The following is a 27,956-nucleotide window of genomic DNA, read 5'->3' as shown; positions in this document are numbered from 1 at the left end:
TTTGGTGTTTATTTTACACTGTATATCAATTCAGACCAGTCACATTTCAAGTGCCCAGTAGCCACATATAGCCATTGGCTACCATACTGGACAATGCAGATCTGAAATAAATCTAAAATTGGGAACTAAAGTTTATCAGGGTCCTGATATAATAATCGACTTCAACATTTATGGTTCATTTTGATCATTGGTTTTGGAAACTATCTTGCTTAATTAATCCTGAATCTTTGCTTGCTCAATTTGGGCCATCAGTCCAGTCAAGTTGGTGTTATCTTAAAATAATATCACCGTAAAGTTCTATTGTGTGTCTTTTAATAATGGGGTGTCTTTCCACTGTCACTAATCTCACAGTGTACCTTACATGTATTATGAAGATATATACACGTATATATATACCTGTATGTTTATAAACGGAATCCAGATACACATTCAGTGTAGGTATATATAAGCTTTCCTCCTAAGTATACTATGTTAAATTTTGTCATTTTCCCCTCTCCCCGTCTCTCCTACTCCCCTTTCTAGGCAGAAACATTTAGTTGTAATAAAATAAAAGATAATGACAAGGAAGATGGCTGCTTCTATTTCAGGTATTTCTCAAAACATTTCATATTTTGAATACGTATCTTGTTACAAAGTAATTCAACCCTGGAGAGATATGTGGGCTCACCTGACGAAAAGTAATTTGTGATCAAACAGAAATATTAATGTCTCTAAATTTTTGTCAGTTTTTTGGGAAAAGATGTGTTTTCGTTTTTAAGCTTTAAATTAGTTTTAAGCTTTGTAAATTGTGATTGTATTTGCTTTTGAAACTATAGAAGCCATCAGAAGATCTTTTACGTTGTCAGCGCACTTTATAACTTTTTATTATATACGAGGTTTCTATAAAGATTAGACTGGCTTTTAACATTTCTGTGGCTTTGAGCATGTTGCTGCTTCATTCTAGACCTCCATTTTCAAATCTGAAAAGATTATGTCTTAAGTTTCTTTAAAAATCCTTTATCATCAGTGGGGTCAAAATGTTCATTATATTTGTTCAGTGCTTTTTCAGACTAACTAGTAAAGGACCAATCATGGACACTCCACCCCTTGCCTCTTCCAGTTATTACTGTCTTCCTTCCTGTTGTGCATGCCACGCACACACTCGTGTAAACACACACATGCACATACCACAAACCCTGTCCTGATTTGGTCTTATTTAAAGTTCCATTTATATTAGCGTACATCTCTATAGTCTCTGATTTAGTTGCGCCCATTTTTGAACTTGATATACAATTTTGTTCCTTTGCATGTGACTTCTTTCACTCAGCATCATGAGATTCTGTGGCATATAGCTATAAGTTCATTAATTTCCATTGCTGTATAGAAGTCCATTGTGTGAACACACTACAATTTTCCATTCTGTTAATGGCTATTTGCATTTTCAATTTTGGGCTATTACAAATAATGTTTATAACACTGGTGCTCATATAAAAGTAAAATTGCTGGGTCATAAGTTCATAGATGTGTATATTTAAATGTAGATGTGTATGTTAGATGTTAAATATATATGTTAAACATGGATGTGTATGTTTAACTTGAGTAGCTTGAGGGTTTATTTGTTTTTAACACAGAGCCTTGCTAGAGTGCAGTAGATAGAGTGCAATGGCTCACTGCAACCTCTGCTTCCCTGGCTTAAAGCGAGCCCCCTGCCTCAGCCTCCCAAGTAGCTGGGACTACAGGAATGTGCTGCCATGCCAAGCAAATTTATTTATTTATTTTGTGTGTGTGTGAAGACCGGGTTTCACCAAGTTGCTCTGGCTAGTCTTGAACTCCTGGGCTCAAAGCCATCTGCCTGCCTCAGCCTCCCAAAGTGGTGGGATTACAAGCATGAGCCACCACGCCCAGCCCTTCCCAACACGGTTTTGTGGGTCTTTTCAGGTGTAATCTTCTGGTGGACATGTAATAGAGTGGCATCACACTTACTTTTAATTTGCATTTTCCTGTTTATCATATATTTATTGGCCACTTAGATTACCTTTTGTGAAGTGCCTTTTTTGAGTATCTGAACAACTTTTGTATTGATTTTTTTATATTAATTTGTAGGAGTTCTTTATATATTAGAAATGTAAAGCTTTTGTTAGACATCTTTGCCTGTCCTGTGGCTTGCTTTCTCACTTTATGATATCTTGAACAGCAATGGTTAATTTTTATATGAGCAAATGTGTTAATCATCTTTTTTATAGTTGATCTTCTTTGTGTCCTGTTTAAGTCTTCCCTTATATTAGGTCATCAACACATTCTACTATATTATGTGTTGGGGGTTCCCAAGACCAATGCCAGGTTTGATGATTCACCAGGAGGACTCACAGGACTTAATATGTAGTTGGGCTTATAGCTATGTTTTATTGAAACAAAAGGATTCAAAGTGAAATGAGCAAGGTAAAAAGCTCATGGGGTGATGTCCAAGGGAAACCACACACAGAGGAAGCTTTCCAAGGATTCTGTCTTGGTGAAGTCACAGAGTATGTGCTTAGTTGCCCAGCAATAAATTGTGACAGTGCGTATAAAACGTTGTCAACCAGGGAAGCTCACTAGAGACTCAGCATTCAGGGTTTTTGTTAGGGTGTGGTCACATAGGCAGCCTCTACCTAGCAAATACCAGATTTTCAGAAGAAAAGCAAGTGTGTAGCATCAGCCATATTAGCACAGTGGTTTAGGCAATGTGAGCCACTCTCATCAGTTAAAGGTCAGAACCCTCCTGAAATCTAAACTCACAGATGTCTGCCAAGGGCCTGTCTTGCAAGCAGGCCTTTCTAAGGATGGCACTTTAGATATGCTGTGTTCTTTTTATACAGTTATACGTGGAATTGATTTTTTTTTTTTTAAATGTATAGTGCGGTGGCTCACACCTATAATCCCAGCACTTTGGGAGGCAGAGGCAGGCAGATCACATAAGGTCCATCGGAAATGGTATCTCCTGAAACATTTTTATTTTCTGTTGTTTTTGGTTATAGAGATGCAGTTGATTTATGTATATTGACCTTGTAGCAGTTATCTTTGTTAAACTCCTTTATTTCTTATTTTATTTTAATTAATTTATTTATTTCTTTATTTAGAGACAGGGTCTCACACTGTCACCCAGGCTATAGTGCAGTAGTGCAGTCATGGCTCAATGTAGCCTTGACCTCCCAGACTCAAGCACTCTTCCTACCTCAGCCTCTCAGGTAGCTGGGACTACAGACCCGCACCGCTACACCTGATTTATTATTTCATTTTTTGTGGAGACAGGGTCTTACTATGTTGTCTGGGCTTGTCTGAAACTCCTGGGCTCAGACAACCCTCCTGCCTTAGCCTACCAACTGGCTGGGACTACGGGCCCACACCACCACACTTGGATAATTTTTTAATTTTTGTGGACTCAAGGTCTCATTGCTGGTCTTGAACTCCTGGGTTCAAGCAGTCCTCCCACCTCCGCCTCCCAAAGTGCTGGGATTACAGATGTGAGCCACCACTCCTGGCTCTAATTTTATTTGTAGATTCTTTGGGATTTAATAAAAATATCTGTGATTTATAATAGTTGGTTTGTTATTTTCCAGTTTTTCTGTATTTTCTTTTTCTTTTTTTCTTTTTGAAGCAGAGTCTCGCTCTGTCACCCAGGCTGGAGTGCAGTGGTGCGATCTCGGCTCACTGCAAGCTCCGCCTCGCGGATTCATGCCATTCCCCTGTCTCAGCCTCTGGAGTAGCTGGAACTACAGGCACCTGCCACCACGCCCAGCTAATTTTTTGTATTTTTAGTAGAGACAGGGTTTCACCATGTTAGCCAGGATGGTCTCGATCTCCTGACATTGTGATCCGCCCGCTTCGGCCTCCCAAAGCACTGGGATTACAGGCGTGAACCACCGCGTCCGGCTGTGTGTTTTCTTTTTCTTATCATACCACAGCATCTTGGATTTACAGCAAAATGTTAAATAGACATGATGAGAGTGATCGTCCTAATCTGGTTTCGAATCTCAAAGGGAACATTTCATCATTCCACCACTAAGTGTGATGTTTGCTTTAGAGTTTTTCTTTTATCAAACTGTTCATTTCTGAGTCTTAATAAGTCTTTTATCAAACTGTTCATTTCTAAGTCTTAATTATAAATTGACTTTAGATTTCATCTATTGAGGCAATATGTGATATTTTTCCTTTAATTTAAAAAAATATCCCTTAAGACTTTGTTCCTTTACTTTTTAATGTGGTAATTAGTACATTAGTTTTCTGAATGGTAAGCCAACCTTGCAATTACTGGAATAAACCCAATTTTATCATGTTGTATTATTTTTATATATTGATGGAGGTGTTTTGGTAATGTTTTCTTAGGATTTTTGCATCTACCTTGATGTTTGAAATTAACCTGCATTTTCTTTCTTACAAATTCTTAGTTTGTTGGCTCTATCATGTAGGCCTCACAAAAGTAGAAAGAAATTTTCCCTCAGTGTTGGTTTATTCTTAGGAGGATCTTATATAAGAGTGTTATTATTCCTTCCTTGAATGGTGATAGATTCATCTGTGAAGCCATCTGAGCCTGGTGTTTTTGTGGGGGAAAGATTTTAGTTATGGTTCAGTTTGTTCAAATTCAGAAGTTACAGACCTATTTGTATTTCCTGTCTCTTGCTCAGTTTTGATATCTTGTAATGTAATTATCAAACTATCTTCTTTTTTTTTTTCTTTTTGAGACAGCGTCTCGCTCTGTTCCCAGGCTGGAGTGCAGTGGCATGATCTCAGCTCACTGCAACCTCCACCTCCCTGTTCAAGCAATTCTTCTGCCTCAGCCTCCCAAGTAGCTGGAACTACAGGCGTGCACCACCACGCTTGGCTATCAGACTGTCAATTTTATCTAAATTTTCAAATTTGTTCTTCTTACTGTTCTGTTTATTTTCTGTGAGATCTGTGATGATCTCTCATTCTTGACACTATTTGTACTCTCTTTGTGGCTTGATTAATCTTAGTAAGAGATTTCAATATTTTAGATCTTTTAAAGAACAAACTTTGGGCTTTTAAAATATATTTTATATGTTTTATTATTTAATTTCATTTAATTCCTTTGCATTTCATTTGTTCTTTTATTAAAACTGCTTGAGGTTTTTTAGCTCATTTATTTTCGTCACACACACACAACATGTATATGTGTATATGCATGTAGAGCTGTACTTTTCTGAGCATAGCTTTAATAGCATTCACAAGTTTTTTTTTTTTTTTTTTTTTTTTGAGACGGAGTCTCGCTCTGCCGCCCAGGCTGGAGTGCAGTGGCCGGATCTCAGCTCACTGCAAGCTCCGCCTCCCGGGTTCACACCATTCTCCTGCCTCAGCCTCCCGAGTAGCTGGGACTACAGGCGCCCGCCACTGCGCCCGGCTAGTTTTTTGTATTTTTTAGTAGAGACGGGGTTTCACCGTGTTAGCCAGGATGGTCTCGATCTCCTGACCTTGTGATCCGCCCGTCTCGGCCTCCCAAAGTGCTGGGATTACAGGCTTGAGCCACCGCGCCCGGCCCACAAGTTTTATATATTTTATTTTTATTAGTATTTGGGTCAAAAATTGTTTTTTTTCTTCTTTCTTTTTTCTTTTTTTGAACCAGAGTCTCGCTCTTTCATTCTGGCTGGAGGGCCATGGTGTGATGATAACTCACTACAGGCTTGAACTCCTGGATTCAAGCAATCCTTCCACCTTAGCCTCCTTAGTAGCTAGGACTGCAGATGTGTATACCACTACCCCCAGCTAATTTTTTTTTTTTTTTAATTTGGTAGATATGAGGGCCTCACTATGTTGCCCAGATTGGTCTCCAACTCTTGGTCTCAAGCGGTCCTCCCTCTGCAGCTTCCCAAAGTGCTGATTACAGGCATGAGCCACTGAGCCCAGCCTTGGATTAAAATATTTTCTAATTTTCATTGTGATTTCATCCTTTGACCCATGGCTTATTCAGATGTTTACTGAATTGTGAAATTTAGTCTACCCTGTATGATTTCAATCCTTTGAAATTGTTACTTGTTTTTGTGCTGAGTATACAGTCAGTTTTTGCATATGTTCCAAATATACTAGATAATAATGTGATTTTTGCATTTGAGGTACAGTGTTCTATATCTTTTATTTTTTTGTCTGTTTCACCTAGCAGTGTAGTAAATCTCCAAGTATGAATGAAGGTTTGTCTATTTTTTCTCTTAGTTTTGAGGCTTTGTTATTAGGTACATACAGACTTAATTATTATATTTTTCTTGCAAATTAAACCTTTTATTATTATGAAGTATTCTTTTTCTCTAGTAATGTTTTTTGCCTTAAAGTTTACTTTGGTAACAGTATACCAACTTTCTCTGTGAATGACATGCAAAAGCCACTTTGGGAATCATGAGGGTTAGTGTTTGCATATATATATATATATGTGTGTGTGTGTGTGTGTGTGTGTGTGTATATATATATATATATATTCTAAGTGTATCTTTTGTAAATTGCATTATTGGATTTTTTTCCTGATAATCTTTGTCTTCTCATTGAAAGTTTAGGTCTTACATATACCAATTTACTTGGTTTTGGATCTGTTTTAAGTTTTCTGTGTGATCCAACTGTTTTTTTCCCTTCTCTTTCCTGTTTTCTTTCTTTTTGATATATTGTTTCTAATAGTCATTTTCTGATAGTTATACCATCTTTCACTGTTCTCCAAATGATTTCCTTGGAGATTTGCAACATGTATACTTGACATAGCAATATCTAGTAATAATTTGTATTTTTTTACCTTCTTGAGCAGTGCATGGATCTTAGAACATTTACTTCCATTCCCTTCTCCCAATTTACATGTCTTTTTTGTTGTGCATATTAAACCTATCAAGGCATCATTTTTATCGCTTATAATCAGTGTTTATTTAGATTTATTCATTTATCCTTTATGTTAATCTTTAACTCAAGGCTTTCATCTGGTATTGTTTTCCATCTTAAGAAAGTTCCTTCAGTATGTCTGCTGGTGATGAAATACGTTATTTTTACCTGAAAATATCTTTATTCCACTTTCATACTTGAAGGACATTTTTACTGCATATGGTATTCAAGGTCAACAATTTCTTACCGCCATCCTTCACTATCTTCTCATCATTCTGTTGTCAGTCTCATTATTGTTTAAAAAAAAATGTATTTTCCCTCCTTTGGTTATTTTGTGGTTGTTTCCTCCCCTACCCCCACCCCATCCCCTGCCCAACAGTTTTACTATGATATGTCTGTGTGGATTTCTTTTTTACATCCTGCTTGGTTTTCACGGGCTTTGATTTTGTGGTCTTCAGTTTTAAAAAGTTTTGCCATTCTTTTGCCTCTCTTCCTTCTAGATGATTACTTTGAACTATCTTCAGTTAACTAATTCTCTCTTCAGTAACATCTAATTTTCTGTTAAATCCCTCCTTCAGTTGCCAATTTCTGTTTGACATTTTCAGTTAATCTGTGTATTAAAGTCTGCCTAGAGTTTCTTTAGGTCTGTTGTGATTTTCTCTTGATTTCTGTTGGTTTTCATTCTAGTTCTGTCCTTCATGTATCTGGTGATTCTGTTATTGCTGTACTAGACATTTTATTTATGAATATTTATAGAAATAATTGGATATGTAGGATAAGAGTATGTTACATTTGCTTCTGTCCATTGTCTGGGCCACTACCCATCTATTACCACTTCAGTTCAGTTTCGGAGATTGACATGATTAAAAGCCAAGTTGCATTTCTTTTGCAAGCTGGTCTGCTTTAGGTTTACCTGTGCTGCTAGAATTTACTCCCAGGACTAAAGCATCCTTAAATGTGAAATTCATCTCCCAGGGCCTCCATTCTATCTTATATTCTACTAAGTTATTTTTTACTTTAGCTTGTTAACTCTTGAACATTTTCAAGCAATTTTTTTTTTTTTTGTACAGCTGTTTTCATCATGAAGGGTTGGCCTGCCATTTGGAAGCAGAAATCTGTTTTCTTTCTTTTTGGAGATAGAGTCTCACTCCGTCACCCAAGCTGGAGTACAGTGGTGTGATGTTGGCTCACGGCAACCTCTGCCTTCCGGGTTCAAGTGATTCTCCTGCCTCAGCCTCCTGAATAGCTGGGACTACAGGCATGCACCACCATGCCTGGCTCATTTTTGTATTAATAGTAGAGATGGGGTTTCGCCATGTTGGCCAGGCTGGTCTCGAACTCCTGACCTCAAGTGATCCGCCTGCCCCAGCCTCCCAAATTGCTGGGATTACAGGCATGAGCCACTGCACCCAGCCGCCTTTAAATTTTCAATATAACTTTCTTAGGAATTACTATCTCAGAGAAAACAATATAGAGAAAGGTTAAATAATTTTCTTCAAGGTTGCATAGATGTTACAGTGCCGGGATTTGAATTGAAGTACGTATTCAAAACCTGTGCTTTGTACTGCATTGAGCCGGTATTTTGAGAATATGAATGACATGCAAAAGCTACCCTAGGGATCATGAGCCATGTCGCACATATTGTAGAATATTATTCATATTTTCATTGTGGTAAAGCCTGACGAAAATAGGTTAATAAGTGTACCTCTTCTTAGGCACTGAGTTCGTTATTGATGATTGATTCACAGTAAATGCCTTGTATACATAAATATTTCAAGTAGTACTTGAATGGAAATAAAGTTACATAGAAGAGCAGCAGGATGTTCTATAATTTTGAAATACAAAACTGTCGCTTAGAAATTTATAAAGTAGAAATGAAGCAAAATTTACTTGACATATATCAGCATTTTTGATGTATTTACTGCTTTCTCAACTTCATATTCCTGTTCTTTCAATTTTTACCATATCCAGCACTTTTGTTCTGGATGTTTTGTAAAACAATGTACAGGTAAGAGGAACCTCGGAATTAGCAAGAAATATTTGTTGAATGAATGAAGGTCAATATAGTGTTGGTAGTTCTATTCTTCCTACTCATTTATTTTTGTGGAAAGAACAGAAATGTTGACTCTTTGAATTCCTTCCTCCTCTATACAAACATTGTCAGTAATCTTAACTTTCTTTTAAATTTAGGGATAAAGTAATTCCTAATAAAGTGGGGACATATTGTATCCAGTTTGGTTTTATGATGGATAAAACAAATATTCTCAACAGTGAACAGGTTTGCTTACTTTTTTAATATACCACAGTTAGCTTTACATTTTCTTTTTTTTTCCCCTTGGTTCTGCATTAAATGAAATAGCTTCATGTTTTCTCATTTAGTTTATGAATGAAATGTTTTGTTTAAAAGTGATTATTGGATGTGAAATATAAATAATTCAATTTTCAAGAAAATTAGTATAGAATATGTTTAAATTTGTCCAATAATTTGACCTGTTACAGGAGTCACATTTCCATTTCTCTTTATATTAAAGACTCAGCATTTTAGTGTGTAGTGTCATAAAGTTGCTCATATCAACCATGCATGGAAAATATTAGTAACATTTCACACAGCCATAACAGAGAGCGAAATTATGTCCTTTGCAGCAACATGGATATGGATAGAGGCCATTATCCTAAGTAAATTAACTAAGAAACCAAAAACCAAATACTGCTTATTCTCCTTTACAAGTGGGAGCTAAGCATTGGGTACACACGGACACAAAGATGGGAACAGTGAACGCTGGGGATTGCAAAAGAGGGGAGAGAGGGAGGTGGGCAAGAGTTGAAAAAATACCTGTTAGGTACTGTGTTTGCTGCTTGGGTGACGGGATCATTAGAAGCCCAAACCTCAGCATCCTGCAGTAATACTCATGTAACACACTTGCACATACACCCCCTGAATCTAAGATAAAATTTTTAAAATAATAAAAGTTAGAAATTAAAAATAAATAGTATTTCAGTTATTAGGATTCTGGATAGTGATATTCAAGTTAGTTTAAATATACATCATCTACATTTAATACTGTTGGTATAGGCTGGGTGCAGTGGCTTACGCCTATAATCCCAGCACTTTGGGAGGCTGAGGCGGGCAGATCACTTGAGATCAGGAGTTCGAGACCAGCCTGGCCAATAGGGTGAAACCGCGCCTGTACTAAAAATACAAAAATCAGCTGGGCGTGGTGGGCGCACGCCTGTAGTCCCAGCTGTTCAGGAGGCTGAGGCAGGAGAATCGCTTGAACCTCGGAGGTGGAGGTTGCAGTGGGCAGAGATCACGGCCACTGCAGTCCAGCCTGGGTGTCACAGTGAGACTCTGTCTCAAAAAAACAAACAAACAACTGTTGATATACTAATTTTTTAAATTACCTATGTTTTTTAATACCTCTAAGTTTGTTCTTAGAAATGGCTGTAAACATCCAAAAATTAACCTGACCTAACTTTTATGCTGAATTTTAAAAGCAAATTGATTACTTTTAAAAGATTAATAGAAATAAATTTTAAAAGGTAACATTTAATTTTATTTAGTATGTGCCATTGTTACGTCTTCCCTTCCTCTTAAATACTAAAGCATCAATATATTGTTAATCAGAATGTCTCTTTTATTTTTTAAGGTTATAGTTGAAGTCCTGCCTAATCAACCTGTGAAGTTAGTACCTAAAATTAAACCACCTACACCAGCTGTTTCTAATGTTCGCTCAGTTGCCAGTAGGACCTTGGTCAGAGATCTACATCTTAGTATCACGGTAATGTTTATTTTCTTCCAAAACTACAAAGGGTAACAAGAAAAATTATCTTTGATTTTAGGGTACAAAATTATTTTTGTGGATTCTGTCAATTACTCCGATTAAGGTTATAGAGAAAACTTGTGCAGATGAATTAAATATTTGTAAATATCTTTGAATACAAATAGAGAATATATAACATTATACATAAAATGAATTCAGATATACTAAGCAGAACTGACTCAAAATGCAGAACTCTCAAGCTGCCTACCTTTTTTTTTGAGACAGGGTCTTGTTCTGTCACCCAGTCTAGAGTGCCGTGGCACAATCATAGCACCCTGCAGCCTCAAGCAATCCTCCTACCTCAGCCTCCTGGGAAGCTGGGACCACAGTTGCACAGCACCACACCTGGCTAGTTTTAAATTTTTTTCTGTGGGGTTTTGCTGTGTTGCCCAGGCTGGTCTTGAAATCCCGACCTCATGTTATTCTCCTGCCTCAGTCTTCCAAAGTGCTGGGATTACAGCTGTGAACCACCACACCCAGCTGCTACCTTTTCTAATACATACCTTTACTCACCTTTTTCGTGTATATATCACAAATGAGTGTGAACTATTGACTCTTCAATGTCCAGTTCACTGAGGGGACAGAAGGACATAAGTTTTTTTATTTTTATTTTTTGAAGTGATCTGCTCTGATGACTGCTCATAGTTAAGAAAGAAAGAAAATCAGAGCTCCTCCAAGGCTGCTGATTTCATGAAGCGTAAGCAGCAATACAGCTGTCAAAAATACTAACAAAAACATGTAAAACACAGTAGTGGGACTGCACCTGTATGGAAAATTTGGTTGGTGGGATACTTACCTACTTCCAGTTTATTTTCCTGTTTTAGATGATTGGTTATTCTTCCCCAGACATCTCTTCTTTTCCCAAAACATCTTGTTGGGGTCAACAGTGCCATAGAATTACTCCAAGAGTCTTTGAATCTCATATAAGCACCAAACATTGTGTGAAACACATATAGGCCTATTGGTTTTTAAATGTATACAGATGCTGCTGGTGTTAATAAAATAATTAAAGTCACTACAAGTTTATAATAACTTTTTATTAATCACTTTTCACATCAGTAGGTGCTAAAAGTATATGAAAAGGTGATATTTTAAAATGGGAGTCTTTGTAATTTAGTAAGGTAGGAACTGTTGTATTAGGTGGAAGTCTCTTGTTCTTTTATAGTTTCTGGAACTATTTCTTGCCTGTGGAACACTGAAACTTAGAACTGAATTCTGTGCTTAGATTAAGAAAGATACAGATAATTTAATGTCGGGGGCTCTGTGTCTTATTTCTGATTTGTACATGCTCTTCTCTGGGTTTACTCTTCTGATCATTTTCTCTGATTGTTTTCCATTTTTTGTTTTAAGGATGACTACAACAACCATACTGGAATTGATTTGGTTGGCACTATAATAGCCACCATTAAAGGCTCTAATGAGGAAGATACTGATACCCCACTGTTTATCGGGAAAGTTAGAACACTTGAATTCCCCTTTGTGAATGGTTCAGCTGAAATCGTGGTAAATTTTTTATATCTTTTGGTAGATAGGATTTCTGTATTTAATGTTTTTAACCACCATATTAAGACACCTTTTTTTTGGTATAGCTATGAAGATGTTCTAATCATAGCACTAAATTGGAAAGTCAGCTGAAATATTTTCTGATTTTGCTATTACAAATTGAACCCAGGATCTTTTTAAGTAAGACTCCCATTTTTCCTATGGGATGACAGCTTTTTCTGATTCTAGTTGTTTTTAACTTTAGTGACAATATGTGATATTTTATGTTTCATTGAAAAGCTGCCATTATGTGGATAGAAACAAAAAATGTAGCCCAGGTAAATTTGAATTAAACAACTTATATTTGTTACTCATTTTTTTCTAAAATGAAAATAGTTTTATTTGTATTTTAAAAATACACAATGCAAGAACAACCATAAATAATCAAGATATTGTCACCTGTCAGAGATAATAGATGATTAGCAATTTCGTATTACCTTCCAGAGTTTTAGCATATACAGTAATGCTGCCTGCATACCATGTGTGTATATGATTTATATACATGTTCGGAGGGTGTAAAATTTCATTAATAGAATTGTGCCTTTATAAAAATCTTTTCTGGTTTAACATCTCTAGTATATTCTCAGTAAAAGTAAGCCTACATCATTGTACGTTGATGACCACCATTTATTTGATCAATCCTTAGTGAAATTTAGTTATTTTCTAAAGTTTGTTTTTATCAACAGTGCTTCCATTAGCTTTCTTCTATGTACAGTCAGCCCCCCATATCCGTGGGTTTCACATCTGTAGATTCAAAAATAATTGGGAAAAAAATTTTATCTGTACTGAATACATACAGACATTTTTCTTGTCAGTATTCTATAAACAATACAACAACTATTTTCATAGCGTTTTATTAGTTATTACTAGTAATCTAGGGATGATTCAAAGTATATGAAGTATGTGCATAGGCTGTATGCAAATACCACACCATTTTATATCAGGGACGTGAGTGTGCATGGATTTGAGTATCTGTGGGAGTCCTGGAACTAGTACTCCACAGATACCAAGGGATGACTATAAGCAGAATGTGTTAGAGATAGGATATGCATATTTTAAACCTTTTGGTAGTTATTGCCAATTGCTCTTCAGTTTATATTCCTGCCAGAAGTATATGTCCATCTTACTCATATTAGCAACACTATATATGTGAGCAGTTTTAAAAATTCTAACCAAATATCTGATTAAAAATTTATTTTTGTCACTCCTAAGGTTGAACATTTTTTGGCTTTAATCTTTCTAAGATTGTTTACTGACCATTTCTTTTTGAATTTCCATTTTTTTCTTAAAAATATTAGTGCTCTTTTATTAAGTATTAAGTACTTTTTCCTGAGGTGTTTTTTTTTGTTTTGTTTTCAGAACTTTCCTTTCTTTATATTGGAGGGGCAGATCATATTCACAGTGCTATCTCTGATATCCTTTCTTTAATTTTTGATGTATCTGGATTTTATTGACCCTTTTTCAAATCCATTAATTTTCTTGATATCTTTATCAGTAATTCTAACAGTACTAATAGATATGAAATGTTACCTTTTCTTATATTTTTGTTGTTGTTCATTTCTGTGTCTAACTCATTGCAACATCACATTGTTTCAGTAAAATTAGGCTTATACAGTAGGAGCCTGCAAGCTGTATCTCGCCTGAAGACTTGTCAGTTGGTCTGGCAGTGGCTGACCAATACAGCATTTTCATTTTAATTAATTTCCAACATTTAAAGTTCTGGAGTTTTTAAATAAAACTCTGCATTTCTAATTTACTTGGTAAAATCTAAAGATCTGGCAACACTGGGTGAGGATTGTCTTAGCCAACTGTGTGTTCACCCTGAACAGTGACTCCTCCTCTCAGTGCATCTGGTTTCCAGTCAGCCACTTCCATGCCACTTCTTTTCATTTATTGACATTGAGGACATATATATTTATCACTTATAGTCACACTTGTTCTTCTGTTTTTATTATAGTAGAGAATAAAGTAAAATTTTCTTGTGCTCTAACAAAAATTAGGTAATGAAAGCCACACTGAAAAACAAAGGGGAGTGGAGAGACATACTTAACATGCAGAGTGGGTTCGTATTGGAAGAAGACATCTAGTCCACTTTACCTGTTTTCCTATTTAGCTATGTCCAGATTTCTTGGCCCCCTTGTAGTCATTTGAAATTGGTAAGCCTGCTGTATATACTCCTGAGATTCAGACAGAGATTTGGTTAATCCCCAGCAGCTGTATATAAAAATCTCTTCACATCATGCATGTAAATGTACTCTTACCACTAGAGGTCCCTGATATCTCACTGAATAAATAGAAAACTCAAGTCCTTCTTGGCTCCTGCCTCACATATTGATTTAGTATGTCTGGAGCAGGGCTCTAAAATCTGATTTTTAACAAGCAGGCGATTCTTAACAAGCAGGTGATTCTTATCATTAGGGAAGTTTAGGAAACACTGGTCCAGAGCACAACCAGTATTTGTAAATGTTCCACGTTATTGCTTTGTTTAAAGTTACAATCTACATTTGTAGTTGCTCAAGTTTGTTAATTGTGCTATTCAGATTCACTGTATTATTTGCCTACATGAGCTGGACGTTTCTGATGGCAGTGTCTTAAGTTTCATTCTGATATGCATTTGTTTGTTTCTCATATGCCAAATTTCCGTTTATACTTGGATCCAGTTTGGGACTCTTCAGTTCTCTTCATTTCTGTTATTCTGTTTATCCTTTTTTCTTGGTAGGTACGCATCAGGGATTAAAAACTGTAAAACTTTGAGATAGGAGATTCCTCTTTAAACAAGACAAAAAGGAAAAGATTATATTTAACTACATTAAAAGTTACACTTTCCACCAGGCACAGTAGCTCATGCCTATAACCTTAACACTTTGGGAGGCCAAGGTGGAAGGATTGCTGGAGCCCAGGAATTCAAGACCAGCTTGGGCAACGTGGCAAAATCCCATCTCTACAAAAAATAGCCACGCATGGTGACACATGCCTATAGCCACAGCTACTCATGTGGCTGAGGTGGGAAGATAGCTTAAGCCTGGGAGGTTGAGACTACAGTGAGCCATGATTATGCTACTGCACTCCAGCCTGGGTGACAGAGCAAGACCCTGTCTCAAAAAAAAAAAAAAAAAAAAAGTTACACTTTATGTACTGTAAGCATATCTTAAACAGAATTAAAAGAAACAGTGACAATGTGTTGATAATTGTTGACACTGGATGATCAGATTATCTGATTCTGTATTAGAAAAAACAGTCTTTAAGGTAGTAAATTGAGGAGAAATACCAATTTTGCTATATGCAGTCATGTCATCACTTAATGATGGGCATACGTTCTAAGAAATATATCATCAGGTGATTTCATTGTTGTGCAAATATCATAGAGTATACTTTAACCTAGGTGATACAGCCTACTATACACCTGGGCTATATGTCATAACCTATTTCCTTTTTTTTTTTTTTTTGAGACAGAGTGTCGCTCTGTCACCCAGGCTGGAGTGCATTGGTGCACTCTTGGCTCACTGCAGCCTCCGCCTCCTGGGTCCAAACAATCCTCCCACCTCAGCCTTCTGAGTAGCTGGGACTACAGGTACATGCCCACCACACCCAGCTGATTTTTGTATTTTCAGTAGAGACAGGGTTTCACCACATTGGCCAGGTTGGTCTCAAACTCTGACCTCAGACGATCCACCCACCTCAGCCTCCCAAAGTGCTGGGATTGTAGGCATGAGCCACCACGCCCAGCAGCATAATCTGTTTCTCCTAGACTACAAACCTGTACAGTATGTGACTATACTGAACACTGTAGGTAATTTTAATATAATAGTATTTGTGTATCTAAACATAGAAAAGGTATAGTAAAATGCAGTATTATAATCTTTTGGGACCACCATTGTACATGTGGTCCTTTGTTAATGAAATGTTGTTATGTGGTGCATGACTGTGTTAGATATATATAATTAGAGGACTGATATATTGAACAGATTTCTAAAACCTCCTAAGGAACTACTTGCAAATCAATCAAAAAAAAAGACAAACCAGTAGAAAAATAAATGGGCAAAGAATATGAGCAGGCAATTAATGGAAAAGAAAATATAAATAACCTGTAAACATAAGAAGCATGATTTCAATACCACTCAGGGGAGATATTAGTTAAAATAATAATGACTGGTTGCTTTTTAATTCTCCTTTTTAGAAAAAAATATATGATTGATATTAAATGTTGGCCAGCATAAGGGGAATTTGGCAGTCCCATACACTGCTGGTGAGAGGATAAATTGATACAACTTCTTGTGAGGGAAATTTGATACTTACCTTTTAAAATAAACTCGTACTTATCATTATTCATCCCAGAAAACACATTTGCAGAGAAATATTTGGAGATATATTTTTGCTATATTATAGATAATTGTTTAAAAATTGTAAACGTACTAAATATTCACCACCCGATGAATGAGTAGTATAGTATAATGTACTATGCATAAATTTTACATTGGCATCTATACATTCACATGAATTGATCAAATCGAGTGCTGAAATCAAGTTGCTAAAGTATAAAGTATATGTTACTTATTTTTAAAATGCAAACAGTATTTTTTAAATACGTGTTTGCATTTGTGTAAGTCTGTTGAAAACCACATTCAGAAACTGGCAATTGGTTTAATGGTGGGCTTGTATTCTATATTCTTTGGGAAAAAGTCTGTGAGCTATAATTTATAATTTTATTTCATGGATTGACCTACAGTGTCATATTGATTTAGACTTTTTAAAAATACTGCTTCTTTGTAAATTGTATTGTTATAGTCTAAACAAAAACAGCTAGTGTCATTGTTTCCCATAGAATTGTGTGGAAAAAAATCATTTCAGATAAAAATATATTTGTGTCATTTACTAGTTATATGTTATGGTCTTAAAGTTTATCAAGAGGTTTTTTGTCCATTAATGAGAAAAACACAATTTAAAAAATCTTTAGAGCTTTTCAAAATCTCTTGTTCTGTCACCTGGGACTTTGATGGGTCTATTTCCATGGTAACAGCTGTAACTTAAACTCAGCATTGGGCTTTGTGATTGTTTTTATAACTTTCACACTATCAGCTGTTTCATGCTGCTTTCAATTTAGAGGTTAGAATCAAGAAGATTTTACAGGTCAAAACTATAAGCAGCCATCAATATTTCTAATGTGAAGGAAATAACTTTTTCTTGAAATTTTTTATTATATATAATTTTCACATAAGCTGTTTATTGATACGATCATTTGGCTTTCAAACCAATACCAGAAGGTAAAATGTTTTATGTCTTGGGTAGTGGTGGGTGGTGATGATGGTTTAATGGAATCTTAAGGATCAGCCTATGCCTTTGGCCTTTAAAATTAACCACTTAACTTGAAAACAGAGCATAATGAGTTATGTAACATTTTTATGTTGAAAGATTTCTTTTTAAATCTTGTTTTCCCCTTTTGTTTGTTTATATGTACAGAGTCTGGTGCTGGCAGAAAGTAGTCCTGGAAGGGATAGTACTGAATATTTTATTGTATTTGAGCCCCGGCTACCACTTTTATCAAGAACCTTAGAACCATATATCCTACCATTCATGTTTTACAATGGTAAGTTTCTAGGAAATAAATGGTTAAACTCCATTGTTAGTGATACTTTAGATAACCTTGTTTTGCTTTCCATTAACATGGTGTTTATTAGCTATTTAATCACATCATGACATATTTCAGAAAAGTCAGTTTTTACATTAAATTATCTCAAATTTTTTTCTTAGATGTTAAGAAGCAGCAACAAATGGCAGCACTTACAAAAGAAAAGGACCAATTATCTCAGTCTATTATTATGTATAAAAGTTTATTTGAAGCCAGCCAACAGCTTCTTAATGAAATGAAATGTAAGTCATTTTGTATTCAAGACAAAAATTATGCTTTGGGGAATGATGAGGCAGGAGGTGAAATCATGATACACAAACATGCTTCCACTTTCCTAAACCACAAGTAAAATGCAGAATGTTGCAGAAAGGTGGTAATGATGGTTGATACTGTCATTGAGAATTCTTAAGATGAAGTATTTCTTATTTTAAATAAATTTGTATCCTGCTTACTTATAAAAAATTGACACATTCTGTTAGGAATGTGGACCTGTGGAAAATTTAAGGCTTTCTACATAATAATAATGTTTATATTTAGCTCTGGCTTCTGGCAAAAGATACTGGATAATATCACCAAGGGAGTGATGTGTAATGTAATTTTTCATTTGACTAATGAGCTGTATGTATTTTACTTCAAACATCTGCAGTTTGTCATACTATGGAGGTATCTGGGGCAGCACAAACTGATACTGAAATATGTAAATTATTCTTGAGTCACTTCACAGAACATTTGCTGCAGTTTTTTTGTTTTTGTTTTTTGAGACACAGTCTCACTCTGTCACCCAGACTGGAGTGCAGTGGTGTGATCTTACTGCACCCTGCGCCTCCCAGATTCAAGTGATTCTCGTGCCTCAGCCTCCCAAGTAGCTAGGATTACAGGCACACACCACCACGCCTGGCTGATTTTTGTATTTTTAGTAGAGACAGGATTTCACCATGTTGGCCAGGCTGGTCTGGAACTTCTTACCTCAAGTGATCTGCCCACCTTGGCCCCCCAAAGTGCTAGGATTACAGGTGTGAGCCACCACACCCAGCCTACGTTTGCTGCAATTCTTAATAATGTTTCATATAATTGAAAGACATTTTCTGAGTTGTGCTCTATCATCTCTTCCCTTTTCATTTGTCATATTTTTTTGGTAAAGTTTTTGACTTTGTGTTAGTTATTTTGATCAAGTTAACCAAGAAATATTTACTGCTTGCCTCAAAGTACTCACTTTCATGTATGCCTGTACAAGATCAAGGATATTTAGAATATAATAGGAGCTAAATCTAGTAATGAGATAATATGTCATTTGTGTAGCACTAAAAATTGTTTTTATAAAGTTTTTCTTTGTTCGAGAACAACCTTGTGCAATTATGTATACTCGTGAATTAAGTCACTTATCCAAGATTACTAGGAGTTTGCAGTATATCATATCTCCCTTTAGTTGCATTAATTTTGTTTTCTCATTTTTGTGTATCAGAATTGAGACTTAAGATGTATAGTTTAATTTTGAATTTCTAAAATGGTCACCTATCAGTTTTCATTTTAGCAACAGACATTAAAAGGAAAAAACGAAAGTAATTTAAAAATATTTTCCAAAAACTATGATTTGGGGGCTATCAGAAATTGATGCAAGTTTTTTGTTTTTAATTTTAGGTCAAGTTGAAGAAGCAAGATTAAAAGAGGCCCAATTGCGAAATGAACTAAAAATACATAATATTGACATTCCTACAACACAACAGGTACAATTTCCAAGTATATGTGAAAGATTTTTTATTAAAGTCCATTCTACAATATGCAGTTTTTATTAGGAATTCTATGAGTATTGTTTTAGGATACAAGGATGTGTGCATTATAGTCTAGTCACTAGGCATTAAAAATGACTAACAAAATGATAGAGTGCTCTATTCAAAGAAATTGCAATTTGTATTTTTAATGTAATGACACCAATAAATGCAGTTAATAATACATCAGTTCAAGTACTGCTTTGAAAAGGGTGCATAACCAATACACGTGGTGGTAAACAAAATAAGAGAAAATAAAAAGCAATCTAGATTTTTAAAATTTATATTCTTTTATATGTGTAACTCGGATTCAAAGAGAAGTCCTATTATAGGTAGTGTATATCTTCGCTAAGATTTTTTAAAATTCAGTGAAGTGGGAACTTTATATTACTATAATCATGGTTTTTAAAATTGTGTTTTCTTTGTGTGTGTGTGTTTTCTGATAGTTTGTCTTTTTTTTTTTTTTTTTAAATAATGCCTACTTACCAACTTTATATTCTTGAGTTATCTAAATTGTTAATTTTTCTCCACTGTCATTATGGGCTGCCTGGTTCAAGAGTAATTGGTCTTGTAGTTAATTTTTCTTTATAAATTATAGGTGCCACACATTGAAGCGCTTCTGAAAAGAAAGCTATCAGAACAGGAAGAACTGAAGAAAAAACCTAGAAGATCATGTACTCTTCCAAACTATACTAAAGGCAGTGGGGATGTTTTGGGAAAGGTTTGTGTTTATTAAGCCTTTGGAGAGGCAGTACATTTTATTATCTTGTTTGTTTAAAATGGGTCTTCTAAAAGTGACAAAAAAGTGTCAGGTTCTTTGTAATTTACTTCTTTCCAATAAAGTACCTGCTCTTATTATTGCAGTAGGGATTTGGTAAGAGTTTAAAACTAAAATCGGTAATATTACTATTGAGGGCTGTGGCAGAAGTTGTTAAGATGTATTAGTTCAAGGCTTATTGTTTACTTAGAGATGCTTTCATGTCATGCAGCTCTTTTTTTGGAGGGGGAGACAGTCTATCACCCAGGCTGGAGTGCAATGGTAAGACTATGGCTCAGTGCTCCCTCCATCTCCTGGGCTCAAGCGATTCTCCTGCTTCAGCCCCCCAAGTAGCTGTGACTACAGGCGTGTGCCACCGTGCCCAGCTAAACCGAGGTCAAGTAACTTGCTCATAGTTGCACAGCTAGCAAGTGGCAGAGCCAGGGGTGAAACCCCAGGTAGTCTGACTCTGGAGTCTTTGGTTATTGCCTATGCATGTATATTCTACTTTTATAACCACCGTATGAACTATTATTTGTAGTATTTCTCATTTATACATGAAGAAATTGAAATTCAGGGAGCTCAAATAACTTGTTAAAATATAGTTAAAGGCAGAGCTTAGATGTGACTCAAGGTCTCTCTGACTCTAAAATCTGTGGTAGTTTATTTTATATGCCTTCACAAATACACTGCCTACTGAAAATAGGGGGTAATGTGTAGCAATGTTTATGACCAAAACCATGTACATTATTACTCAAACCTCAGATTTGCAAATTGAAAAATTGAATTTAAATTTAAATTAAATATAAATTTATACATTACAAAACAAGCTGCTAATATACAATGTTTTAAAATGTTATTCTTTAGAACCAATTTTTAGAAAAAAGCAGTTCTTTGATCCTAAGCATATAAATATATGGTTTCCACATTTTAATAGTCCATCCAATACAAAATTCTTGCACAATATGTAAAATTTTTACCAACATATAAATTTTAGCAAGAGAAATGTATTTTAAAGTCTCCTTTTTAAATATTTCCCATTGCATGTCTTGAAAATCTGGGGGAAATCTTTGCAATTTCATTTTACATAGTTTCTCTTTTGTCCCCTCAGAAGTACAAACCCTACCCTAACCAATAGGAGAAAACTTTGCAATCCTTCCATGTCATCCTTAGTCTTTTCCCTTGCTTCCTTAAAAAATACTCTTCCTGGCATTTATTATAAAACTAGAATAGTCCAGGCACAGTGGCTCGCACCTGTAATCCCAACATTTTGGGAGGCCAAGACGGGCGCATTATCTGAGATCAGGAGTTTGAGACCAGCCTGGCCAACCTGGTGAAACCCCGTATCTAATAAATACAAAAAATAGCCAGGTGTGGTGGCATGTGCCTGTAATCACAGCTACTCAGTAGACTGAGGCAGAAGAATTGTTTGAATCTGGGAGGCAGAGGTTGCAGTGAGCCGAGATCACGCCACTGCACTCCAGCCTGGGTGACAGAGCGAGACTCTGTCTCAAAAAAATTAAAAAACCCTGGAATAAATAATCGTAGAAATATAGTAGGAACAAGGGGAGGCTTTTTTCCCCCAAACTTCAAAATGTATTTGTTTTTAACATCATGAATACCTCAAGTAACTTAGATATTTTACACATTTCTTCAATTTCTAATATCTTGAAATCCCATCTCTAAATGAGGAAGATATAGTAGCAGTTTTTTTGTTGTTGTTGTTTAGTTAAACATATTATGATTATAATTAACATGCCCTTCTAAATAGGTTTTATGATAGTATCATGGTATTTCTTTTACAAAACACATCTAAATGTCACAAGTAAGCCATTTCTTCTTCTTACATTTCGTTTGCCTCTACTAATTCTTTCTCCATTGGCTAGAACATTGTTTTCATTTACATGTACTAGTTTTTTTTGCATGTTCATACTAACTTCTAGAGAATTAGAATATAAGGATAGATGTTAGGATGTGTTTTGTTTATTGGCTTTTTTTTGAGACACGATCTCACTCCTGTCGCCCAGGCTGGAGTTCAGTGATGCATCTCGGCTCACTGCAGCCTGGACTTCCTGAGCTCAGGTCATCCTCCCACCTCAGCACCCCAGTAGCTGGGACTACAGTTTCATGCCACCATGCCCCCCTAATTTTTTGTATTTTTAGTGGAGATGGGGTTTCGTGATGTTGCTCAGGCTGGTCTCAAACTCCTGGGCTCAAGCAATCAGCCTGCCTCAACTCCCAAAGTGTTAGTAATACAGGCGTGGGTCACCATGTCCAGCCTGATGTTTCTAAAAGTGACACACAGTGTTCTTATTGCTAGGGCGGATTTGTGCTACCAGATCAAGTAAGATTAAAGGGTAGACACCACCATCCTAGCACAATGAATTAGGCTTTGACACTGACCACAATAGTCCAATCTTGGTGGACTTGACTTTGAACAAGAATGCTTGTTGATGATTGGGTGTTCACGCACATGTGTGAAATATGCCACCGTTGAACCTTGTTACACTGTTGGCACATTACCTGTCTGATCTGAGGGAAAGAAAAAGAATACTTGTGTCTGAAGCAAGGATTTGTAATTTTTTATTTATTCTAAGCTCCAAAGCATTGTTCCTAGAAACAGAAGCAAAAGAAACAATTCTTTTTTGTTTTGGAGACAAGTTCTTGCTCTGTCAGACTGTAGTGCAGTGGCACGATCTCGGCTCACTGCAGCCTCTACCTCCTGGGCTCAAGTTATCCTCCTTCCTCAGCCTCCTGAGTAGCAGAAGAAACAATTCCTATTTGTGATGTTCAGATTTGTTTTCTGAAAGGAATACTATAATATTGGAGTAAAGAATTTACTTAGAAGGGAAGGGCATATTAACTGTATGTTTAATTGAACTGCATTATTGTATGTGTATATTATTTAAGTGTACTTTATGATTATTTTACCAAGAAGACAGATCCCATTTATAGAGTGTTAAAATGTGAAAAAAGTATATATTACTAGCAAATAAAATTTCTAATTATTTCATCCCTGAGCGGTCTGAAAAGGAAAAATTCCTAATATTTTTATTTGCTCATTTGCAACTTTACTGGAGTTTAATCTTTAGAAAAAAAATTTTTTAATTTAATAGCAGAATAGAATGTTTAATATATTCAAGTTAAGTTTTTAACAACTTGACAATTTATTTTTAATTCATGTGTTTCAGAAAAGTTTTTGTTACCTAGGTTTGGGCTTTTAAAGTAATATCAAATTTTTATAAATGGATTTTATATTTTTTTACTTGATTTTATGAAAATGGGTTGTAGATTGCACATCTAGCACAAATTGAAGATGATAGAGCTGCGATGGTTATTTCTTGGCATCTGGCAAGTGATATGGACTGTGTAGTCACCCTAACCACTGATGCTGCACGTCGTATCTATGATGAAACCCAAGGTCGTCAGCAGGTGTTGCCCCTTGATTCTATTTATAAGAAGACTCTTCCAGATTGGAAAAGGTTAGAAAAAAGTGAAAGTAATGGTTTTTTCTGAAATATATTTTCTGTTTTTTATCAAAGCCTTGAATTTAAAAATGATTTATCTAAAAGATATCTAAAACAGAGAATTGACTTGAATTATCTACATTATTTTTGTCTTCATCACAAATGGGCATTTTTCATTACATATGCTGGCTATGTTTTATTTGCCAATTAAATGTTATTTATATATGTAATGTATACACACAAAGACATACATTACATGTATATGTAATGTATACACACAAGACATAAAAAATACAAAGACATAAAATTTTTTTTAAATTTTTAAATTTTTATTTTTTGAGATGCAGTCTTGCTCTGTCAGCCAGGCTGGGCGTGATCACAACTCAGTGCAGCCTCAACCTCCCTGGATTCAAACTACCCTCGCACCTCAGCTTCCCAAGTAGCTGGGACTACAGGTGCATGCCAGCATGCCCAGCTAAATTTTTTTTTTTTTTTTTTTTATTGCTATATTGCGCAGGCTGGTCTCAAACTTTTGGGCTCAAGCAGTCCTCCCACCTCAGTTTCCCATACTGCTAGGATTACAGGTGTGAATCACTGCATCCAGGCCCTTTTTTATATTTTATGTGTACTCTGATTAGGCCTACTTTTAAAAATGCACCTAAAGACAGGAAGGAAATACTAACAAAAAAATAAATAAAAATGTATAACAGAATATTGGTCAGTATTTTCTTAGATTACTAAACAAAGCTTTTCACGGCCTGTAATTGCATAGGAATGGGGACTTGAAGGAGAATGGGATCTCATTAAGAGTCTACTATGTCAGTAAACTTGTTATTTCATCTTATAAATCTAAAAATAGATTGAGGAAACAAAACAGCTGTATGTTGAACTCAGATCTATCGGATTCTAAAATCTGCTACCCTGCAGCTAGTCAGTACTCAAAGGAACAGCATGGGAAATCCTGACAGGTCATTGTTACTGTGTTGATAAAGGTAATGCTTTTTTTTTTTTTTTTTTTGAGACAGAGTCTCGCTCTGTCGCCCAGGCCGGAGTGGAGTGGCGCGATCTCGGCTCACTGCAATCTCCACCTCCCGGGTTCACACCACTCTCCTGCCTCAGCCTCCCAAGTAGCTGGGACTACAAGCGTCTACCACCACGCTCGGCTAATTTTTTTTGTATTTTTTTTAGTGGAGATGGGGTTTCACTGTGTTAGCCAGGATGATCTTGATCTCCTGACCTCGTGATCCGCCCGCCTCGGCCTCCCAAGGTGCTGGGATTACAGGCGTGAGCCACCGCGCCCAGCCCACTTAAGAGAATGGGTTTAACTCTTGCCCAGACTGGAGTGCAGTGTCTACTCACAGGCACAGTCATAGCTCATTGCAGCCTCAAACTTGTGGGCTCAAGTGATCCTCCTGCCTCAGCCTACCAAGTAACTGGGACGACTAGAGGCATGTACCCCTCACACCCTAATGCTTTTTGTGAGAAGAATTTTTTTCTCCAGGAGGGCTTATTTATCTCTTTAATCCCTGGAGACTAAGTTAAGGATCCTTGATTTAGGGAAATTATGGATTTGACATTTAAGACTAACGTTTGTTCTAGAAACGAGTTATCCTCTCTGTTTCTGGTATTCTCTCTCTTACTGGGATTGAGTTAACTAGAGCTCCTCCACACCTATGTTGAAGGGAAAGTCTCCGACACCCCAATCAACTACCATCTCTGAAATTCCATTGTTATCATCTACTGGCTTCAATTCCTCTTCTATTGTGTCGGAAGGACAAGGAGACAGGGGACATAGAGCTGCCTTCCTCATATGTTTCTCAGTCTTGGGCCTTGCCCCTTCCCCTAGTCATTCTGTGACCACTCTTCACGTGAACAGTTACGTCATTCATACTCTCATTTGGAACCAGCTTTAGAGGCTACTTTTTTTCTTTCCTTGTCAAATGAAACTATTATTATATTGTTAATACAAACTAATAGAAGGTAGTAGTACAGATAAAACCAAGTAGATTTTTTATATGGTCAGTATTGTTTTCATTTCTAAGGGCATAATAGCTGATCATTTAGAAGTATCACTTGTGGTGGATTGGGAGTTCATTGTATGATCAAAATGATGTGTAATATATTCATGTTTTCCATATTGTCTTTTTTAAAATTAAAAAAGTCATGTACTTTAATATCTTTTTAAAATTTCTTTTTATTTAGACCTCTACCTCATTTCCGAAATGGAAAATTGTATTTTAAACCCATTGGAGATCCAGTCTTTGCTCGAGACTTGTTAACATTTCCAGATAATGTAGAACATTGTGAAACAGGTAAAAGACATTATGGTGGCTTTACTTTTGTACAGATGTTAAATTTGTGATACAAATCTATAAATTATTGATAATGAAAATTTATATTCTTATTTTGCTTATCAGTCATAGTTTTACCAATATTTTTTAGAGGACAGTCAAATAAAATTAGAACGAATACTAGCATTCTTTCAAAGAAAGACTTGCAATGTGCATTATATTTTAATATGACCAAGGAAAATATCATAATTTTCAAAATTCATTTATTGACTTTTTTAGTATTTGGTATGCTGTTAGGAGACACCATTATTTTGGATAATCTGGATGCAGCCAATCATTATAGAAAAGAGGTATGTATTTGATTTCTTTTTAAATTTGTAGACTTCAGTTTTAATGTGTATCATGTCCATTTGATGATACATATATAAATGACTAGCCTTTTCAAGACCAATTTAAATTCTGCAAATTGATAAGCAACATAAAAGTAGGCAAAATGTAGGAATGAATGGACCAGGATGCAAATTTAAATAGATGTGTTTTGGGGCTATGAAATTGTCTAAGACTCAAAACAGTGTCTGTTAGCATTGGAAAAAAGTACTGTCAGGTAATTTTGGTGTAAAATGTAATTTGCTGTAGCTCTTTGTATTAGTTTTCTAGGGCAGCCATTAACTGATGTAAATGATAGAAATATTACTGTCCCACAACAGACTGGGTGGCTTAAATAATAGAAATTTATTGTATCACAATTCTCGACATTGGAGATCCAAATTCACAGTTTCAGTGGGGTTGGTTTCTTCTAAAGACTATGAATGAAGGATCTGTTCCAGGCCTCTCCCTGCCTTGTAGATGAGGACTGTCTTCCCCCGTCTCTTCACATCTGTGTGTGACTCTATTCAAATTTCCACCTTGTTGTAAGGATACCAGTCATATTGGATTAGGGCCCACCGCAATGACCTCAAATTAACTTGGTTATCTCAGTAAAGACCCTATCTCCAAATACTGTCACATTCTGAGGGACTGGGGGTTAGGACTTTAGCATGGATTTGTGGGGGGCTGGTCCCAAACAAAGGTAATGAGTTATCTCAGTTGATTGTTCACAATCAGCTATAGATCTAACTCTTTGTTTTATTCTTTCCTCCCCTTCTCACTAGTCTTCTTGACTGGTCTTGTAAAAAATAAATATATAAAAGATTATAGGGGAGCACAGTTTAGCCCATAGCACCTTTGGAGGGGAGTTTGGTAAAATAAACATTTCAGTTATTTACTGCTGCTATATATATAACACTCTAAATTGTAAGTTTAAACAACAACATACCAGTGCTCTTTGTAGGTTTCTCCAAGTGATGTTGGCTAGTTGAACTGGAGTGGTGGCAGCTCTAAAATGCCTGCCTTATGTAGCTGGCAACTAGTATCTGTTGTCATCTGGCATATCAACTGGTATTGGCCAGGGGTTCTTTTGGGGATGTCTGCTAGGGTTATTGTTCTCACCCGTGAGGGTGAGATAGAGTAGGGTAATGCCATTTAGAGTTTTAGAAGCCCTTTTGTCTACCTAAGAGGATCCAGGAGGGCAGTAGTTTAAATCTTTCAGAGGTCTTAACAAAGGAACATCCTTGACTTGATTTTGACCCTAAGGACACATGTTACAGGCAGTACCCTGGATTTGATCTAAGCCAGTATCTGTAAATAGTGTACTCTAGAATCATAGGGACCATAGGAATCATCTAGGATGATTTAGGACCAGTGAGAATAGATGAGAGACCTTAAGCTGAGAACAAATAATGGAGAGCTGGACATGTGATGCATACTTGTAGTTCCAGCTACTTAGGAAGCTAAGGGAGGTTTGCTTGAACCCAAGAGTTCT

At 36.1% G+C, this 27,956-nt stretch overlaps 1 protein-coding gene and 1 pseudogene across 5 annotated transcripts in view; both read left to right on the top strand.

Annotated features, from left to right (window-relative positions):
• Window positions 1-27,956, top strand: part of SMCHD1 (structural maintenance of chromosomes flexible hinge domain containing 1) — a 153,480-nt gene that overhangs the window by 101,525 nt on the left and 23,999 nt on the right. For 2 of the 5 annotated variants that reach the window (XM_021929971.2, XM_021929972.2), the window contains 11 exons: window positions 523-587; window positions 9,016-9,103; window positions 10,473-10,604; window positions 11,997-12,149; window positions 17,646-17,772; window positions 17,937-18,056; window positions 19,453-19,538; window positions 20,179-20,301; window positions 23,629-23,819; window positions 26,007-26,116; window positions 26,375-26,445. In XM_021929971.2, the coding sequence (XP_021785663.1) occupies window positions 523-587; window positions 9,016-9,103; window positions 10,473-10,604; window positions 11,997-12,149; window positions 17,646-17,772; window positions 17,937-18,056; window positions 19,453-19,538; window positions 20,179-20,301; window positions 23,629-23,819; window positions 26,007-26,116; window positions 26,375-26,445 (1,266 nt within the window). The remainder of the gene's footprint in view (window positions 1-522; window positions 588-9,015; window positions 9,104-10,472; window positions 10,605-11,996; window positions 12,150-17,645; window positions 17,773-17,936; window positions 18,057-19,452; window positions 19,539-20,178; window positions 20,302-23,628; window positions 23,820-26,006; window positions 26,117-26,374; window positions 26,446-27,956) is intronic. The other 3 variants (XR_002518629.2, XR_002518628.2, XR_002518630.2) reach the window with 3 other exon arrangements.
• On the top strand, window positions 22,753-22,870 carry LOC116271547 (annotated as a pseudogene).

This window comes from Papio anubis, chromosome 19, assembly GCF_008728515.1.
Source record: "Papio anubis isolate 15944 chromosome 19, Panubis1.0, whole genome shotgun sequence".
NCBI lineage: Eukaryota > Metazoa > Chordata > Mammalia > Primates > Cercopithecidae > Papio > Papio anubis.
This window is presented reverse-complemented; position numbering and strand designations above follow the sequence as displayed.